At 40.4% G+C, this 17,587-nt stretch overlaps 2 protein-coding genes across 5 annotated transcripts; one reads left to right on the top strand and one right to left on the bottom strand.

The window, feature by feature from the left end:
* The first annotated feature begins 133 nt into the window (after window positions 1-133).
* Window positions 134-5,287, top strand: tardbpa (TAR DNA binding protein a). Of its 4 annotated transcripts, none has more exons than XR_004198650.2 (8): window positions 137-873; window positions 1,529-1,692; window positions 1,811-1,951; window positions 2,331-2,501; window positions 2,784-2,868; window positions 3,698-3,844; window positions 4,683-4,877; window positions 5,197-5,287. XR_004198650.2 is itself a non-coding variant. In XM_031726422.2 (5 exons), the coding sequence occupies exons 1-5, from the start codon at window positions 633-635 to the stop codon at window positions 3,255-3,257; spliced, it is 1,191 nt and encodes a 396-aa protein (XP_031582282.1). In that variant the 5' UTR covers window positions 134-632; the 3' UTR covers window positions 3,258-4,601. The 4 variants fall into 4 exon arrangements, 1 of the variants encoding a protein (XP_031582282.1); XR_004198649.2 differs by having other exon boundaries at window positions 5,042-5,287; XR_004198648.2 differs by having other exon boundaries at window positions 4,683-5,287.
* Window positions 5,288-10,268: 4,981 nt separating this feature from the next.
* On the bottom strand, window positions 10,269-15,716 carry pgd (phosphogluconate dehydrogenase). Its single transcript, XM_031726421.2, has 13 exons — window positions 15,582-15,716; window positions 15,079-15,154; window positions 14,812-14,991; window positions 14,653-14,718; window positions 14,452-14,570; window positions 14,298-14,367; window positions 14,046-14,180; window positions 13,748-13,937; window positions 12,617-12,747; window positions 12,222-12,355; window positions 11,586-11,685; window positions 10,977-11,099; window positions 10,269-10,784 (listed from the first exon to the last, which is right to left on the bottom strand). Exons 1-13 carry the CDS (start codon window positions 15,587-15,589, stop codon window positions 10,665-10,667), a joined length of 1,452 nt encoding a protein of 483 aa, XP_031582281.1. The 5' UTR covers window positions 15,590-15,716; the 3' UTR covers window positions 10,269-10,664.
* Window positions 15,717-17,587: the final 1,871 nt, after the last annotated feature.

Raw genomic sequence — 17,587 nt, 5'->3', positions numbered from 1 at the left:
GGCAATTGATAGTCAAAAACTGATCTATTCAGAAAACGTTTTCAAATTAATTTTATGGCAGCCCCACAAATTGAGTGCACCCTCCCAAGTCGATGATGTCATCTTTACAAGGTGAGCATCAGCAGCCATTTTGTTAGCTAGCTTGAGGTTAAAAGAGGTTAGCCGTGTGCAGCTGTATTGATATACTCGCTTTGGTGGTGAAATTGCGTCGAACGCGATAACTCGTCGATGTTGTTATTGACGTACAATTTTCGGCCACGCGCTCGTAAGCACGAGGAGGAGTCGTGTATTTGTTGACAGCGCGTTGTAAAACTGGACGGCCATTCATTTTTCGAGCTGACTTGAGTGTGCTAGCTCAGTGGCTAGCTGGCTAACTTGTTTACGCGTGTCATTTCTGGCAAAGAAAGCATCCCGGCTTTCATGCCACCAGCTGTTTAACGCGAAAGAGTCGCAGAGTGACTGTTTCACGCAGTTCGCGTGTCTGTGCTTGTGTTACATTAGCTTCGCGCACAGTTAACAGAAGTAAACTACAAGCCAGGGGCAGATCCGCTCGCACCACTCCGGTGTTTACTGATAACTTGAGCTCTCTCAGCTGACCGCGCTTGGGCCAGAGCTCAGCCATCCTGGACACCATGTCAGAGCTTTACATTCGGGTGGCTGAGGAAGAAAATGAGGAACCCATGGAGATCCCGTCAGAGGACGATGGCACTGTTTTGCTGTCATCGGTAGCAGCGCAGTTTCCAGGGGCTTGCGGGCTGCGATACAGAAACCCAGAGACCCAGTGCATGAGGGGAGTCCGGCTTGTGGAGGGTGTCCTGCACCCACCGGAGAACGACTGGGGAAACCTGGTGTACATTGTCAATTACCCCAAAGGTATGCCAGGTGTTTGTGTCATTATAAACATGTAAGCAAATGGACAACCCTGCCCACAAACTGCCTGTTAAGTTGATTTGACTACAACTAGTTAAAAGTACCAATACATGGTATTACAATTAACGCTTTAATGCTCGGGATTGGTCCAAATTTGAACATAAAGTGTTGTTTTGTGTTCACATTGTGCTGAAGCTGCTTTGCCCAACACCTAAGCGTGTGCGCTGTATTTTAACTCTCATAAAAAAAAATGTTTGTGACTGTAAAGTAGTATTATATTACAAAATTCAGCAGCATCACAAACTGGAGCCTCTAAAGGATACCTTAAAGAGAGATCACTGTATTAGATTGTTCTAAAAAGACACAAATGACACCAACAAAAAACATTGTGAGACAGGTGACTGAACTGGATTAAAGCCCTGTATTTAATAGCTTGCTTACTGAATGTGACCAAATCCGGCAGCAAGGTTGTGACAACTGTGGAAAATTATAACAGATTAGTTGATGCTGTTATGGCAACATGTTATTGAAATAGTAAACACAGTTGTATTTCGGTTTTCTGCCGTTTTTTTAATTTAGGGGAGTTTTGTAATTATATAAGACAAGGGTTTTGATTGCTTTTTTTTTCTCACTGGCATGATTTATTTATTCTTCATAGATAACAAAAGAAAGATGGAGGAAATAGACGCTGCCTCAGTTGTGAAAATTAAAAGGGGCTTTCAGAAGACATCGGATCTTATTGTCCTCGGGTTGCCATGGAAAACAACAGAACAAGACCTCAAGGATTATTTCAGTACCTTTGGAGAGGTCATCATGGTGCAGGTATTGATGTGTCATGTGACTGTGAATGTTTTCTCAGTTCTTTTCTAGACGTTGAGCGCAACGAGGGTGTGACTTTTGTTTGTGTACTAATGATTTTGCTCACCTCGCCCATTTTCAGGTGAAGAGAGATGCAAAAACTGGCAATTCAAAAGGTTTTGGGTTCGTCCGGTTCACCGACTATGAGACGCAAACCAAAGTCATCGCTCAGAGACACATGATTGACGGGAGATGGTGTGACTGTAAACTTCCCAATTCAAAGGTGGGTTGGGCACGATTATACCATGTCTCAAAAAAGTGCTTCTGGTAGAAATTGATTTCTTTACATTAAAGATCAGTGAATAAGGTCTGGTATAAATTCCTTTTTAGGTTTATATGTAGGCTTACAGGACCTGTTACTGCTTGTTGATCTGTGTCACATGTTCACATTCATTCACATTCACCTCGGATTAGGATTGGGTTTCCACACTTACAAGCAGGGGTTTTAAAGTCATTGCAATGGATTTTTAAAAACACATCTTCATTAATAATGTAAGTTTAACACGGGTTGCAAATGTTGATTAGATTTTGTAAAACTGAATCTGGATTGTTGAGCAGCATGACTAAAATGAAATGGTGGCTGTGCCTGTTCTTCCTTTCAGGCATGTCCTGATGAGCCGATGCGGAGCCGTAAAATCTTTGTTGGTCGCTGCACGGAGGACATGACAACTGATGATCTGAGGCAGTACTTCATGCAGTATGGTGAAGTCACAGACGTCTTCATTCCCAAACCTTTCCGGGCGTTTGCTTTTGTCACATTTGCTGATGACCAGGTAAGAGTGACCTTAAATGACGGGCTTTGAATATGAGTAGATGGTATTATACAGGAAGAGTGAGGAATACCTAATATGTATGTTTAGATAAAACAAAAACAAATTTATAATATCAGTAATTATATGCATATAAGTTTGGTGTAGTAGTGGAAAACATGAGAGCTCAGTTACAGATTTATACTGTAAATACCTCTTGATACCTGGTATTTATAGTGTACGGAGTATTTATTTACCTGTTAGAAAAAAGAAATACACAGACTTAGTAACTCATTTCTTTCTCAGGTTGCCCAAGCTCTGTGTGGAGAGGACCTGATCATCAAGGGTGTCAGCGTGCACATCTCCAATGCTGAGCCCAAACACAATAATAGTAGGCAAATGATGGATCGAGGGCGTTTCGGGGCTGGTGGGTTCAATCAGGGCTATGGCAGTAATCGCGGTGGACTAGGCAGCGGTAGCGGAGGGGTTAACTTCGGGGCTCTCGGTCTAAACCCAGCCATGGTCGCGGCTGCTCAGGCAGCGCTGCAGAGCAGTTGGGGAATGATGGGCATGCTGGCTAACCAGCAGGGTCTGACCACAACAGCAGGCACAGCCACTACAACCAGAGACCAGACCTATAGCTCTGCGAGCACCAGTTACAGCAGCCCAAACTCAGCAAGCCTTGGTTGGGCTGCAGGCACTAACACGGCCTCCAGCAGCGGCTTCAGCTCTGGCTTTGGTGCATCTATGGAGTCTAAGTCTTCTAGTTGGGGAATGTAGATAGCTACGAGCTAACTTTTTCTGTTGCTATAAGGCTGATCTGGTAAGTATACATATGAGGGGGAATGGCTTAGATATTATGTTATTTAAAAAAGAAAAAATACACTGCCTTTTATTTTGTTAAAGAGGAAATTTATACTTGTGTGTGACTTATGTAGTCATGCATTGAATGGGTGAGAAGTGTAGTTTGTTAGTGGAAGCTGCCACACTACCTGGTTTTGTTTTTTGAGAATATGTTCTACAAAGATGACTGTGCATGCAGGATAAAATTATTTATAAACGTGCACGAGTATCTCAAGAGCCCCCTGATTGCCTCTTGTGAAATGATGGGCTTTCTATAATTACATATAAATATATATATATGTATGTATGCATTTGATTTTATCTTTGTTTTTGTTTGACATCTTTTGGAAACGCCTTCATGGAAATCTCTTCTGCAGTTCACCAACTCTTTCCCAATTTCCCGGGAGGAAGCGCCTCATTGGCAGCAATGTTCGACAGATCTCAGTATCATTTCCCCTCCTCCCATGTGTAAATGCTTTGTCATCCAAGAACACAGCTTCACTCTGCATATACTGTATTAGACGGTGGGTGTTGTCTTTTTTTCCTCTCCCCCTTTTTAATTTTTTAAATTTTTGGGATATAGAAATTTTGTCTGCTGTTGTCACTTTTTGAGATCAGTGAGTGGGATTGGTGTTGGACCGAGTGAGAGTGAGCGAACGGGAGAGCGAAATGAAAGCGGTGTGAGAAGGACTGTTGGTGCGGAGTTTTTTCTTTTTTGTTTGTTTTTCTTTTGGTTTGTTGGTTTTTTTTGTTTGTTTTTTTTAATTCAAAAGAGACAAATGCCTGCGAGAGTTGAGAAGAACCTGTGGCTTTGTGCGAGTGTGAGAGGAAGAAACCAGTACGAGTGTGTTCATCATGGCCATCACAAGGACATTTATTGCATCTCGAGATCCCTACGGTCTCTTTCTCTCATTGTTTTCTATCAACCTTAATTCTTTAAAATCACAGTGAAATGTCAAGTGCTATGAGTATTTGTATCCTTTTGTAGCTTTCTCTTGCTATCTGATTTGACGTGAATGCTGTGTCTGGTTGTGTGCTTTACTTTCTCCTTGTTACCACCCTCTCTGTGTGAAAATGTGACCTTGTGCTAGTGAAGTCTGTGTGGGTGGGTGGGGTTGGGGGACACTGAAAGAGTGCTGAAGTTTGAAAGCGAGCTCAGAAGTTGATGTGGTGAATGTTTGACAAGTTCCCATTGAAAGTTTGTGTTTGAAGTGGTTACGAATGCATTTTCTATGTTTTGTGAATAAAGGGAAGTCTGAAATAAAATTGAATTTGACTAGGTATAATGCCCTCTTGATAGTCACTTATTTTTAACTTACTTTACATTAATTGAACTGCCAACACTTTAATTCACATGTATAGGGACCTCGGACACGGAAAGCCCAGGTTTTCGTCTGAATGAAGGTTGGAGTCAGTTGCGTGGGAGACGAAGCCTTTGTTGGGTGTGCCGGTGCAAACCACAATGAACCTTAATCCTGAAAAGGATCTTCTTCACCTCACTTGCAAGAAACCTTGGACCACCAAATTTAGAGCGGACCATAATCGGTGACAATCAAGGTATTTTTTTTTTGTCATACATAAAGATGTCACAGTTGGGACCAAAGTAACACCTGCTGCTTGGCAGCGATCATTCCTTTGTCTGGTCCCCAATCTGTGCGACAGGTCTTGCCTTACTAAAACTGGGTGTTTGTCAGTAAACGCTTTCTTTTGTCTCCCAACAGTCACTGACATCAAAGTAATAACCAGTCGGGTGTTTGATGTGGTCAAAAATGATATCGGTGTAGCAGGAAGCTGTCTTGTTCTGTTTACCTTGATTGTAAAGTGGCTGAAATGTATCACCTGGCTGATCTTTTTTTTTTTTTTTTTTTCCTCAAAGGGACTTAACTGACTGAACAGCAGCAATTCACACATTGTATTCTGACATATTAGTATTGCATTGTTAAATAAAGCTTTGGAGTTTTTAATCATTGTGGTCTCTCAATGTAGATAAAATGTCACTTTTTTTTTTTCCAGGCCATAATCTCTAGTTTTCCTTGCTTTTAATCCATATCCCTTTTTAGCATTTATTTGAAAACTTGGATTCAATTCAGATTGAGTCCTCTTGTTAAAACTGCTTCAGCATCCTGCAAAAAGCTAGCTCATATATATTGTATATAGAAGATAGACTATATAAACAGACTCTTTTAGTCTTTCTTGGTGGATGTAATTTACATTTTCCTCCTGATGATGGTGCCGTTGTACAGTTTTTGCTACTTGTTGGACAGGACTCTCACATCCCCTTCATATATTAAAATTTGGTGATATTTTCCATTTTTAAATGGCTGTAGGAGTTTGTGAAAATTTGCACACACAAGACTACTATGAAACTAAACATACAAGTCATCAGTTGACAATCAGAATGCATCTCCCAAGTTTGCTTTTATGTACAAGCATTATTAAAAATGTTTTATCTAAAATCTTTTAGACTCTAAATTACTCTTAATAATGTGTGGAAACCACGTATTTTTATGGGCTGTCTGACAAGGTTTCTGAAAAGTTATTTTTGGTGTGAAATTATTTGAGATGAGCTCATTAAAACTGTACATAAATGCAGAAATTGTGATTTATTTTTTTTATTTAAGAACTGAAAAAAGGCATCAAAACCAGATCAGTTTAAGTTTTACCTAAAAAATTCAATGAATAACAGAAGTTTGTACATCTCTCAGAATTACTCTGCAATAATACCGGAAGTACAAGATAGTGGGTATAAATATTTTCCTTGTGCTTAAACATAACATTTATTATACATACAGCCATGATCTTTAAAAGGTCCTCCTATAACTCAAATTCTCCATAGAGAATAACGTTTCTCACAGTGTGATTTAATGTGGTTTCTCCCACTGCAAGCAGGTTGCAAAGGTTTTCCAGAGGAATTTGTCTCAGCTTGATCTTTTCCAGGATGCAGTCTGGTTTCTGAGAGTCCTCTCTGCTGTCTTGTCAGAGGTATGCACCAGGACTGATTATCTGAATTAAACGAATGGGTCCATGAGAAAAATTTCTGTATTTTCTTATGACTTGCAAGCAAAAATGTACCTAGATTTTTGTTTTTATAATTTAAATTGAAGCCTGTGGAGAACCAAGTGTGCAAACGCCCAAACCTCTTGTTCCATCAGTCCCAGATTGTCAGTGGTTGGTGGAGCGTAATATTGAAGTACCAGACAAAATAATCTCACTCTTACTACACCTGCTGCACTCAGTCTCAGTTAGTTAGATCATATTTTAAGCCCTGCAGTCTCATTCATACACCCTCAAGCGTGACTCACTTCCAGTTGACGTCAGTTCCAATCCAAATTAAACCTCTCTCCACCTACCCACGCATTTTTGTTTTTTGTGATTTATTGTGATGTAAGCACAGAGAGTTCAAACTGATTCTTCTGTTCTACTATTCCTATAAGTAATTTAGAAATTTTACACAACATTTAGAAAGCGTATCATTATGTCTTGTATTTAACTTGCTTTGTTATATCATGAAGCAGAAGTATTCAAGCCTTTAATTTTAATACTCTAATACTTAAGAGTTGTGACTTTCTGTATTTGTATTATCTTAATAACAATGAGCCAAACACCACTGCATTGTATGATAACTTCTTTCATTATAACCAGTTTGTAATGTACTTCAATGTACTTGACTACAATAAACGTTCAAGTTCTAAAGATGAATTTTAAAAAAAATAAAATCTTCTGTCTTTTAAATTAGGCAATTTAACTGTAACAAAGCTTTGCCTGCCAGTATTTTAGTACACAAGCACAATTACTGAGCTGTTTGCTTTTTCAGGGCCCATGAAACCACATAAATTTTCAGCACTGGAGCCATATGTAAAACGCTATTTTTAATGTGTCTTAAATGATTTATAGAAATCCTTTTGATTTTGGGTTTGATCTTGACTAAAATCAATTTGTTGACCGTCATCACGCTGTCTGGTGTCTCCTTGGTGCCTGCTTTGTCTGCACATGACTCAGAGGTGTCATCTTGCACCTGCCCTGCCTTAACTGAGCTCTAACAGCCTCTGTGACGTCAGGCCACATTAAGAATACAAGGCCCTATTGTAGCGAGCCTCGCTCTGATGATAGAGCTGCATGTTCATGGTACTCGAAGTGTATATATGTTGTTAAGCATTGAAATGACGGAGTTTATATTGTGTGGTTCTGCTGTGTTCCCTTTCAGGATCAAAGCTCCGACATGAAGAGTCAAACGAGCTCTTTGAAGCGTCCCAAGATGGCCAAATGAAGGTCTGATGTTAACATCAATATGGTAATCACCAAAGCTATTGCAGCGCGGGTGCACTGAGGCAAAGCTTTGTTTACTGTTTAACAGCAGGTGTAATAACAGCTGTGACACACTCCTGTCAGGTACAACAACCATCACTGCTGTACGAGTTAAAGCAGTCTTGTTAGCACAAGACTTTTTACAAGACTCTTTTTACAGCAGCTGGGAATTTCCTGACAAGCCTGAAGTGCTTAAAGGATTACAGTTTTTTGTTCTTGTTTTAAAATTCAAGATTGTTATAAAATACACTTTATGAACGTAGAAACTGAGGTGAGTAATTCTGGAGAGTTGAATGTGTTTAAGGTGAGAAGGTGTTTTATGCTTCTAATGGGCAGCTAACTGTAGACCAGTACAGGAAATGAAGGTAATTAAAGCTGTGGAGTTGTATTCAACTTTCACAGCTGAAAGTGTATTGTTGCTGTTTTTTGGTCATTACTTTAACGCCACCAGGAAGCAGTATCTGCTCACAATGCTAATCCCATTTTAACCTGGCCCTTGTAGAGCAAAATCAGGTAAAAAGATCATTCTTCGTTTTTACATTCATCAGGCCCCAATCAGCCCAAATAGCAAAGAGAAATTAAAAATGCATGCCATGAAAGAGTTCAGATCTTAGGAGGTTGAATATTCACACTCACTTCATTAGATGTACCTTGCTAGTACTGTGTCGGACCCCCTTTTGCTTTCAGAAATGTTTTAATTCTTTGTAGCACAGATTCAGGACGGTGATGGAAAACCCTTCAAGATTTTGGTCCTTATTGACATGATTACATCACATTGTTGCTGCAGATTTCTGACATGTACATCCGGGACCTGACTTTCCTGTTTCACTGCATCCAAAAGGTGCTCTTCCTGTCTGAGCATTGGTGACTGTGGGGGCCATTTGAGTACAGTGAACTTGCTCAGAACAGTTTGAGATGATTTGAGCTTTGTGATATAGGGTTATATCCTAATGGAAGCAGCCATCAGGTGCACTGTGGGCATGGATATGGTGAAACAATGCTCATTTGGTACTAATGAGCCTAAAGTGAACTCTAAAATAACATTACACCACCAGCAACCTGAAACACTGATACATGCTTTCATGTTGTGTATGCCACCCACTGTCCCTGGAAAAGTGTTGTTTTGAGCACTTCTTTAAGAACTACTTCTGCTGCAGCAGCCGTTGTCTTGCCAAAAAACAAAAATAAGCACATTTTTTCTAAAACAAACGTCTCCAGCCAAATAAGTGCTCATGAGGAGCTGGCTAAATGAAAGCCAGTGACTTTTGGCCATTTTCCAGTTTTGAAGACAAAAGATTTAAAGCTTTGAACCAGGCTTTAAACCCCACGTCTCTTCTCTCCAGTAGTAGTCAGTGTATAAAAATAAAGCTTTTATGAAAGCACAGAATAAAAAATTAGGCTAAAGGCCTCTGAGTGATACTGACTGAAGACACGTGTGAGTTCAGGAGGTAGCCCATTTCCTTCAGGCTTTGAGGTGTTGTGTATTCAGAGATGCTCTTCTGCATACCTTAGTTGTAATGAGTGGTTATTTGACCACTCTATTGCCTTCCTATGAGCTTGATGCAGTTTGGCCATTCTCCTCAGAGAACCCAGAGAACCGCTGCTCACTTGTTACTTTCTTTTTCCAGACCATTTTCTGTAAACCCTAGAGATGATTGTGCAGGAAAATCTACTTGTATCAGCAGTTTTGGCAATACTCAGACCATCCTGTCTGGCACCAACAACCCTGCCACGTTTAAAGTCACTTAAATCACCTTTCTGCCCCATTCTGATGTTTGGTTTGAATTTCAATAGGTTGTCTTAACCACATCTACAAGCCTACATGCATTGATTTGCTGCTATCTGATTGGCTGATTAACTATTTGCATTAATGAGCAGTTTAACCGGTATACCTAATAAACAGCTGTTTATTTATCTAAGAATTGTTTCTAAGGTTTCACAGCCATTTTTATAGTGACCTGCTGTATTTGAAGTCAGTTTTTCCCCATGTTATTTAAATTGTAGAGCATGCCTAACATTATGTTGTCTAATAAAAAAGCAAAGAAAAATGTCTCACAGTTTATTGTACTGTATGCTACAGTATTATTGAATAAGTCTCCCTGTTGGTGTCCACTAAAACAGTGAAGGGTTTAATAGTGTTAACATGAGTCTTAGGGCCACCTGCTGGGCAACCACTCAAAAGACAACACATGAAATAGTTCATTTGTCATTTCACTGTGGTGACCTGTTATTATCACATTCATTGTTAATATTTGTGATATTGTTTTGATACAGATCGGTATGTGTAGCTACAGATTTTAATTATTCTTACCATCTGGAATTGGTAGTGCATTCACTTGGCAAGCAAAAGATTGCTGGTTCGATTCCCACCGGAGACACAGCCCCTTTAGGGTTGCGTCAGGAGTGTCATGTGGTGTAAAACTCCACCATATCAGATGTGTGGAGCTACTTGCTATTTTTAAAATAAAGTTGTTTTATAAATTGTCTTCATCAGTGTTAAAAGGTTATGTGGATCAGAATGTCTTTGCCTTTAAAATGCATGTCACGGTTATATATCACGGTCCTCTGTAACTTGTTGCCTTATTTAGTATCACACACTTCAATCCTGTTTACAGCATCCAGACAGTTAAGGATCATTCAAGCTAATTATAGAGGGATTGAAAATCTTTATTTAGCCTAACACAGCACAGTGCAAGGGTTCACCTTAATCCAGTGTTAACACCGTGGACCCCGTGCCCAACATGACTGTGAAACAGTCATGGCGGCCTGTGTAATATCGAGATGAAGTCACACATCCCCTCTGACTACATCAAAATACACAGGGGGTTGTCTACAGTGCACATAATCTATTGTTCTACCTCTTGATAAATATAACTGCAACAAGTCTCTGTGAGAAGTAAAAAGTTGGTTGAAGTGGATTCTGGGTCCTAGATGGTGGAAAATTGAAAGATGGAATGTTTAAAATCTTCATTTGTTGATAACGTCCCCTCGTCCTCGGTCTTCCATCGTGTTTGCTTTTGGGTGTCGTGAAGATCTCCCTTAAGCATTGTAGGATGAAGAGGAGACATTTCCGCCATGACCTGTCCAGTTGGTGTGGATGAAATGACCGGGGTTTGAGAGTAGCTCATATGTGTGGGCTCCAAAGTAGTCCCTCTGAGCCTAAAAACAAAGCCAGATACAGTTACCTTTTTAAAATCTGCAAATCCTTAAAATAGTTTATCCAAAAGATTCACGATATAAAAAAGGATTTTATAGCATCTAGACTCCAGCACAAGACTCAAGCTACAAGGGATCTATTATTCTGATACACCTCCTATAGTGGAGGCGTGACCGTTTCCAGAATTGTGTTACCTGAAGAAGGTTGGCGGGCAGCTTGTCATGTCTGTAGCCATCATAGAAGGACAGAGCGGTAGTGAAACAGGGCATGGGGATGCCATGTTGGACTCCAGTGCTGACTGTTCTGCGCCATGACTCCTACAGCAGGAGAGTAAACAGAATGAAGACATAATTAAGTTTGTTTACAGGACTAAATTAAATCACTGTGAATCTGGTCATAAATTAGAGGTCATCTCAAGGCTTTTGGTAACCAAAACAATCACTGCAGCATTCTCATCAGCTCAAATTCTGCAGGACTCACTACGACTGCAAAACTTACAAAGGAAAAACCTGGAAACATGGGAAGGGGAGAAGGGAAAAAATGTATTGTGTACTTGGGTCTATTGGGATGGATTCAATTCTGATCATCTTCACACAGTTTGAATTAGTTCATCCGTTAAATGTAAAGGGAACCCAGACCACTATATCACAAATCAACCAGAGGGCTGGTGACTACAAGACAAGTCGTACTGTTGCTTCACTCCTTTTCTATATTTAAAAAAAGAGGAAATAACTTGTTTTTTTGTGCCTTTGTCAATGTGGTGATTGCAGGTTATTGCTTGGCCACTTCCTCCTTCCTCATACCTGGCAGTCTTGCACAGCGTTACTGAAGAAAGTGTCCAGCAGCAAGTTCTGCAGCTCAGCGTTCCTGTCGAAAGCCTCTTTGATTTTACCCAAGAAGACACTAGAAGAGGAAAAGCAGTGTTAATGTTCTCCCGACATACTGTAATAAAAACTCCATTTAAACAAAGTTCAATGCCCTTTGAGAACTTCATCCCCATTAGCTGGCTGGTGACTGTACACTGCAAATTATGAGTGTTAAATGTGCGATTACGCAACGACTGTGCCAGATTACAAAGTAAACCAGTGTCACAATCACAATTTCCTCATTCTTCTCTCTCAATATGATTTTATGGGAAGAGTCCCTTTGTTCCTCTCTTTTCTCACTCCAACATTACAACACAACGCATTGACAAAAAGGTGATTTTATAACCTTATGGCACTGCATAAAGGTTTTTCTTGCACCTAAAGAAACTGCAGCTTAACTCAAATGTTCTTAAATCTTACTCAAGCAACAAAAACTTCTGTTTTAGTCGAGCTTTCTTAACAAGGGCTCTCAGACACCCTCGCCCCCACTGTTTGGACAACAGTGTTGAAACTTTTGCACAACATGGAAGTGAGGCAAACTTCTGCTGTGTGGACACATGAGGGCAAAAGTACCTTCGAATGATGCAGCCTCCTCTCCACATCAGGGCGATTGCACCGTAGTTGAGCGTCCAGCCGAACTCTTTGGCTGCCTGACGCAGCAGCATGAATCCCTGCGCGTAGGAAATGATCTTGGACGCATACAGGGCCTGGACAAATGAAAACATAACAATTTTCATATTACTTTCACATTTTTCAATAGTAATTAGTCTTTTTTGTTTTATAAAAAGTGTTTAATTCAACAGAAGCAGATAAAACTTGTAGGTCTGAAAAGTGTTTGTAATGTTTATTCATCACTTCTGATACCTGGTAATCTCAAAGGGTGCACAGACATTTTTACTTTGACCTCTCTGTGGCATGCTGCTCTAAACTGGCCCATTTAGAGTAAATGCATTTACTGTGTGTTTCACCTTTCTGATGTCTTCTAGGAAGGTAGCCTTGTTGCCGCTGAATTTGACCCCCTGTGGCCCTGACAGGCTGCGGCTGGCCTCCACTCTCTCATCCTTTAGAGAAGACAGACATCTGGCAAAGACAGCCTCCCCTGGGAGACAACAGGAGGAGAGAAGGGAGAGAAAAGAAGAGGGACAGCATTAGTGCACATACTACACACAGCGCTTTGAGTGTCACATAAACTAACTGCTCAGCTTCTTTTTTTCTTAAATAGTAATTTAGGTTTCCTGAAATCTCAAAAAAATGACAAAGCATTACATAGAATTTCCAAGCTGACAGTCACAGTGACCCTGTGCTATCAGCCAACACTCGAGCGACAGCATGACTCAGCAGTGTTTGCAATAGGGTTTGGTAAAGCAGGTGTGCCAAAGCTACAGTAGACAAAACTCAAGGTTTCCCAGATTAGAGAGGATCGTTTCCTTGCCACTAACTGAGGAGAGTAGGAAAAAAAAAACCTGTTGGGTCAGCATGACTTGCTAAAACCTGCACTGCTCTGTAACGCAATGGACTGAGTCAAACTGTCCTAGTGAGGAATGTGATCCCTGCTGGGTGAGAGCGCCTCCTGTGCATACTGCTTCGCCCTGATGGGCTTAGTTCTCACACAATGAAGCCTTTTATTCTGCACCCATCACTCTCTATTACAGCAGGGTATGCAACACAGACAGGGAACGAGCAAACACAGCAATTTAAAAAAATCTCACTTGTGGGTACATTGGATACATTTTCCATATAGTTTACCCTGCATGATTTTAAAGTTAATCATATAAAGCTTGCTTCTTGTTTAGGTCTGTTTATAAAACAGACTATGATACAGTCACAGCAAAGACCAAAGCCAAATCCCCCTTATGTCACCTGACATGCAGAGGCCATCAGAATAGCCTTCAAGCTTCTTACAGGCAACAACATATTGATCACATTCTCTAAAAGAAGCTCACAGCCCATGCTGTGTTTGCCAGCTGACAGATCAAAAGCATAAGCCCAAGAAATCTGATCATTAAAGGGTAATTTGATAAGTGGCTTTTGGGGAATTGGTACATGACACTAGCCTTTATGAGTAGTTCATTGCTTTAAGCCTCCTTTCTTCCTCTTACCGATCAGTGTGACAGGTGTCCCGTACTCGAGGGCTGAAATGGCCGTCCACTTCCCTGTGCCTTTCTGTCCAGCACTGTCGCGGATTTTGGGCAGCAGATGTTTACCGTCAGAGTCTTTGTATTTAAGGATGTTGGCTGTGATCTCAATCAGGAAGGAGTCCAGCTCCGTCTTGTTCCAGCTGTCAAAAGCCTTAAAAAACAAAACAAAAAACAAAAACACATATTGTCTTTATATTTTACATAATTAATACTGCCAGACAAATGTGAAAGTGGTGTCATAGAAGTCCAACAAGCGCACCTGTGCCATCTCATCATGGTCCATACCCAAGACATCCTTCATTAGGTGATAGGCCTCACAGATCAGCTGCATATCTCCATACTCAATGCCGTTATGGACCATTTTCACAAAATGACCTGCACCCTCATCGCCAACCTGCTCAAGCCACACAATATTTGTTAGATGACTTGGCATAATAATAACAAATATATCTTTAATAAACATTAAATATACACGCAGATTAAAAAAAAAAAAAAAAAATACATCACTCACCCAGTCACAACAAGGCTCTCCTGTTCCAACTTTGGCAGCGATGCTCTGGAAGATGTCCTTTATGTATGGCCTATAAAATAAACAATAACTTACACTCTGAAATTGATGAATGTTCACTGATTTTAACACACATGAAATGAAGCTGACGACTTACCAGGCCTCTTTATGTCCACCAGGCATGAGTGAGGGTCCATAGCGTGCACCCTCCTCTCCACCACTCACTCCACTGCCAACAAACAGCAGGCCCTTCTCTTTCAGACTCTTGCACCGCCGCTATAGGATAGAAGTACATGAGCTATGACGATATCCTCTGGAATAAAGAGGTTTTGTTCCACAGTGAATGTTTATGACTTACTGTCGTGTCTCTGTATTCAGAGTTGCCACCATCAATGATGATGTCCCCAGCCTCAAGAAGAGGAACCTGAGAATGAACAGATGTAGTACAAACCCAATAAATATATGCAGGTTGGATGCAGTTTCCAAACTTTAGCCCAGTTCAGGACTGACTACTCACTAGCTTGTCAATGAAGTCATCCACAGCCTGTCCAGCCTTGACCAGCAGGATGATCCTCCTGGGCTTCTTGAGCTTGGACACCATGTCTTCCAGAGATTCTGCTCCAATCACCTTGGAGCCCTTAGCCTCGTTCTGCAGGAAGTCATGCACCTTGGACACGGTACGGTTGTAAGCGCAGACCTGTTGGAAAGATATTGAATGAGTGAAAAAAAGTGGAACAGGTTATGCAGGGAGTAACAGCAACACACACAGGAGGCATCAACTTACCACAAAGCCGTGGTCATTCATGTTCATGATGAGGTTCTGGCCCATGACGGCCAAACCAATCAGTGCAATGTCTGCTCTGAGGAAATAAGAATCACATCACAGGTGAGAAGGTCGGATAGTCTGGCTTCAGGGTAATTATCATCAAAACAGCCTTCTGTCTAGTATGCATCTAGTCATCCAGTGTATTTTTATTTCAAGTAAATTAAAACATGAGCTTCAGAGTCCTCACTCCGAAGATCCCTTTAATTTCCCAGAGTCCATAGCGACCATCACCCAATTCAATGCTGCATACACCACACATATTTGTACTAAACTCTAAAGCTGACCCCGGTCAGATAACAAGATAACAGCACCGTTAGCATTAACTACTAAAGAAGATTACTCTCAGCAAAGGAGAAAAACAAAAGAACCTCAACTAGTAGTTATAACCTTTCTATTGCCCCGACTTTGTACAAAAAAAGAAACAACAGAAAAAGAAACAAAGAAACTAGTGAAGGACTTACTTGGCCATTGTGTTCTGTAGGCAAAGTAACTGTAAGGTAACTGTGTTAAAATGACAGTCGAGCTCGCACACCAGTCCTTTCCCTTAGATTTCCTCCTTGCTCGTTTTCCACTTCCTCGTTCTCATCTAAACTTGACTGAGACTCTTAGGTACGCCCACGTAGAGCAACAACCAATCGAAGAGCTTCCTGCAAACAAGCCACGTCCAAGACTAAATTTGATTGGTCTAGAATTCTGAGCAGAGCTATCGCTTCTCCTGTTGGCTCCCCCGGAAGTCACTCACGAAGCGTCAGTGCACGCCGTACGTCTGCTTGATGAAAGACCTGTTTCAGAAATGAATTTTCCTCTTTAAGTATCGCTATACAGTCAAACTTGTCTTGACTGTATATCATTTTGACTTGATGATTTTGACTTGTCAGTCTCCCAGTCGGATGCCTCGTTTCTACTGGCAGCGGTCAAATCCGTCAGACCTGAGAGCTGCGCTTGCGCCACAATAGACTATATGTCTATATATCTATAAGTTCATGAATCCCTTTTTCTTTTTCTCTGGTGAATATCTGAACAAGTACATTGTGTATTTCATCTTTTAATCACAAATGCGGAAGATATGCCCGTTGTTTAGCTGTGCGTGGCACAAATGTTTTTCTTATCACAACATCTAAATTTTATAATTTCAGTATAATGATTACACGCCCAGCAAGTTTTCTAAAAGAAGAATTGCCTATATATTTTTAGTAGATTATGCAACAGCACAATCAGTAATAATTTCAGTGCATATGCAGTCAATTTTCCTGTTGCTAACTAGCTCAGTGCATTACAGACAGTTAAAGAGAGGATAGTATACACATTGATTCTTGTCATGTTAAGTTATATTTCACACATTCTGGCACAGGAAAGATGTTCTGGCTGTCTTTGTTTGAAATGTTTGCCTTTTCTTCTGTATAATGGAAATAAATGGCATCTGAAAAACTGAGGACCAGTGTGCAGAGTGTGTAGATGGGTGTTCCTGTGCTGTGAACAAAGTTTGTTTAAAAAAAGAAAGAAAGAAAGAAAAACCCAAGAAAACAAATGATCTGGAAGAGAGAGAGACAGAAAGTGATTGCTGAGCTCCTTATATACCTTCAGTTAAGGAATTAAGCACAGTGACAAATATTACTCTAAATAGGCCACTCCCCTAATCTAAATAGTCACAATAACCTGTAAGCGGATATGGAGGACTAAGGGCCATCACACATATTTATTCAGAATAAAAGTTGTTTTTGTTTCTGTTTTGGGCAATGTCAAAATTAATATGCACAACAGCAAGTACACATTAAAAATCATAGAAAAGACAAAGTTACACATGTCTTATGCTTGACTTTGACTTCAGTTTGTGTGTGTAGGAATTTTTATGTTACTGTCAATATAATGCCTGTTTAGCTCGCTGTTTGAACAAGTGGTCATATGGCACAATCCAGCAGCCTGGGTTCAAGTCTGACCCTGGCTCTTGGCTACATGTCACCTCCACTTCCTTTACTGCTGCACTATCCAATAAAGGCAAAAGTATCCACCCTCACAAAAAGTTAAAGAAGGAAAAACACCCATGTTTTGTAAGCTTTTATAGAGTGTCTTGATGCGTGCTCAGGCATCCATGTAAGTAAATCAGAGACTGAAGGAGTCACTTGCATCAGAAACTTTTCTCATTGAAAACATTATGTCCAGAAAAACACAATCAAGATTTAGGGCTTTTATAAAGTGCATATTGAGGGATGGTCATTCAAGATATTTAGCTGCCTGTCAATTGAATAAAAAACTAAAACTGTGTGAATTTATACATAAACGTGTTCACTGAAGTCTAGTGTATGTTAATATGTGGTTTCATGATTGCTTGCTGTCTTTTGGTCCTGCTTATACATATTGGTAAAATGTTTGAGATGAGATGGAGATAAAGGTTTTAAACATTTTAATCAGCACACTCCTGCAAACTAAAACATATGAAGGTCTAAATATTTATCACAGGGGTCCACAA

This window comes from Oreochromis aureus, linkage group 20, assembly GCF_013358895.1.
Source record: "Oreochromis aureus strain Israel breed Guangdong linkage group 20, ZZ_aureus, whole genome shotgun sequence".
NCBI lineage: Eukaryota > Metazoa > Chordata > Actinopteri > Cichliformes > Cichlidae > Oreochromis > Oreochromis aureus.
The sequence above is the reverse complement of the archived record's forward strand: the minus strand, read 5'-3'. Positions and strand labels throughout refer to the sequence as shown.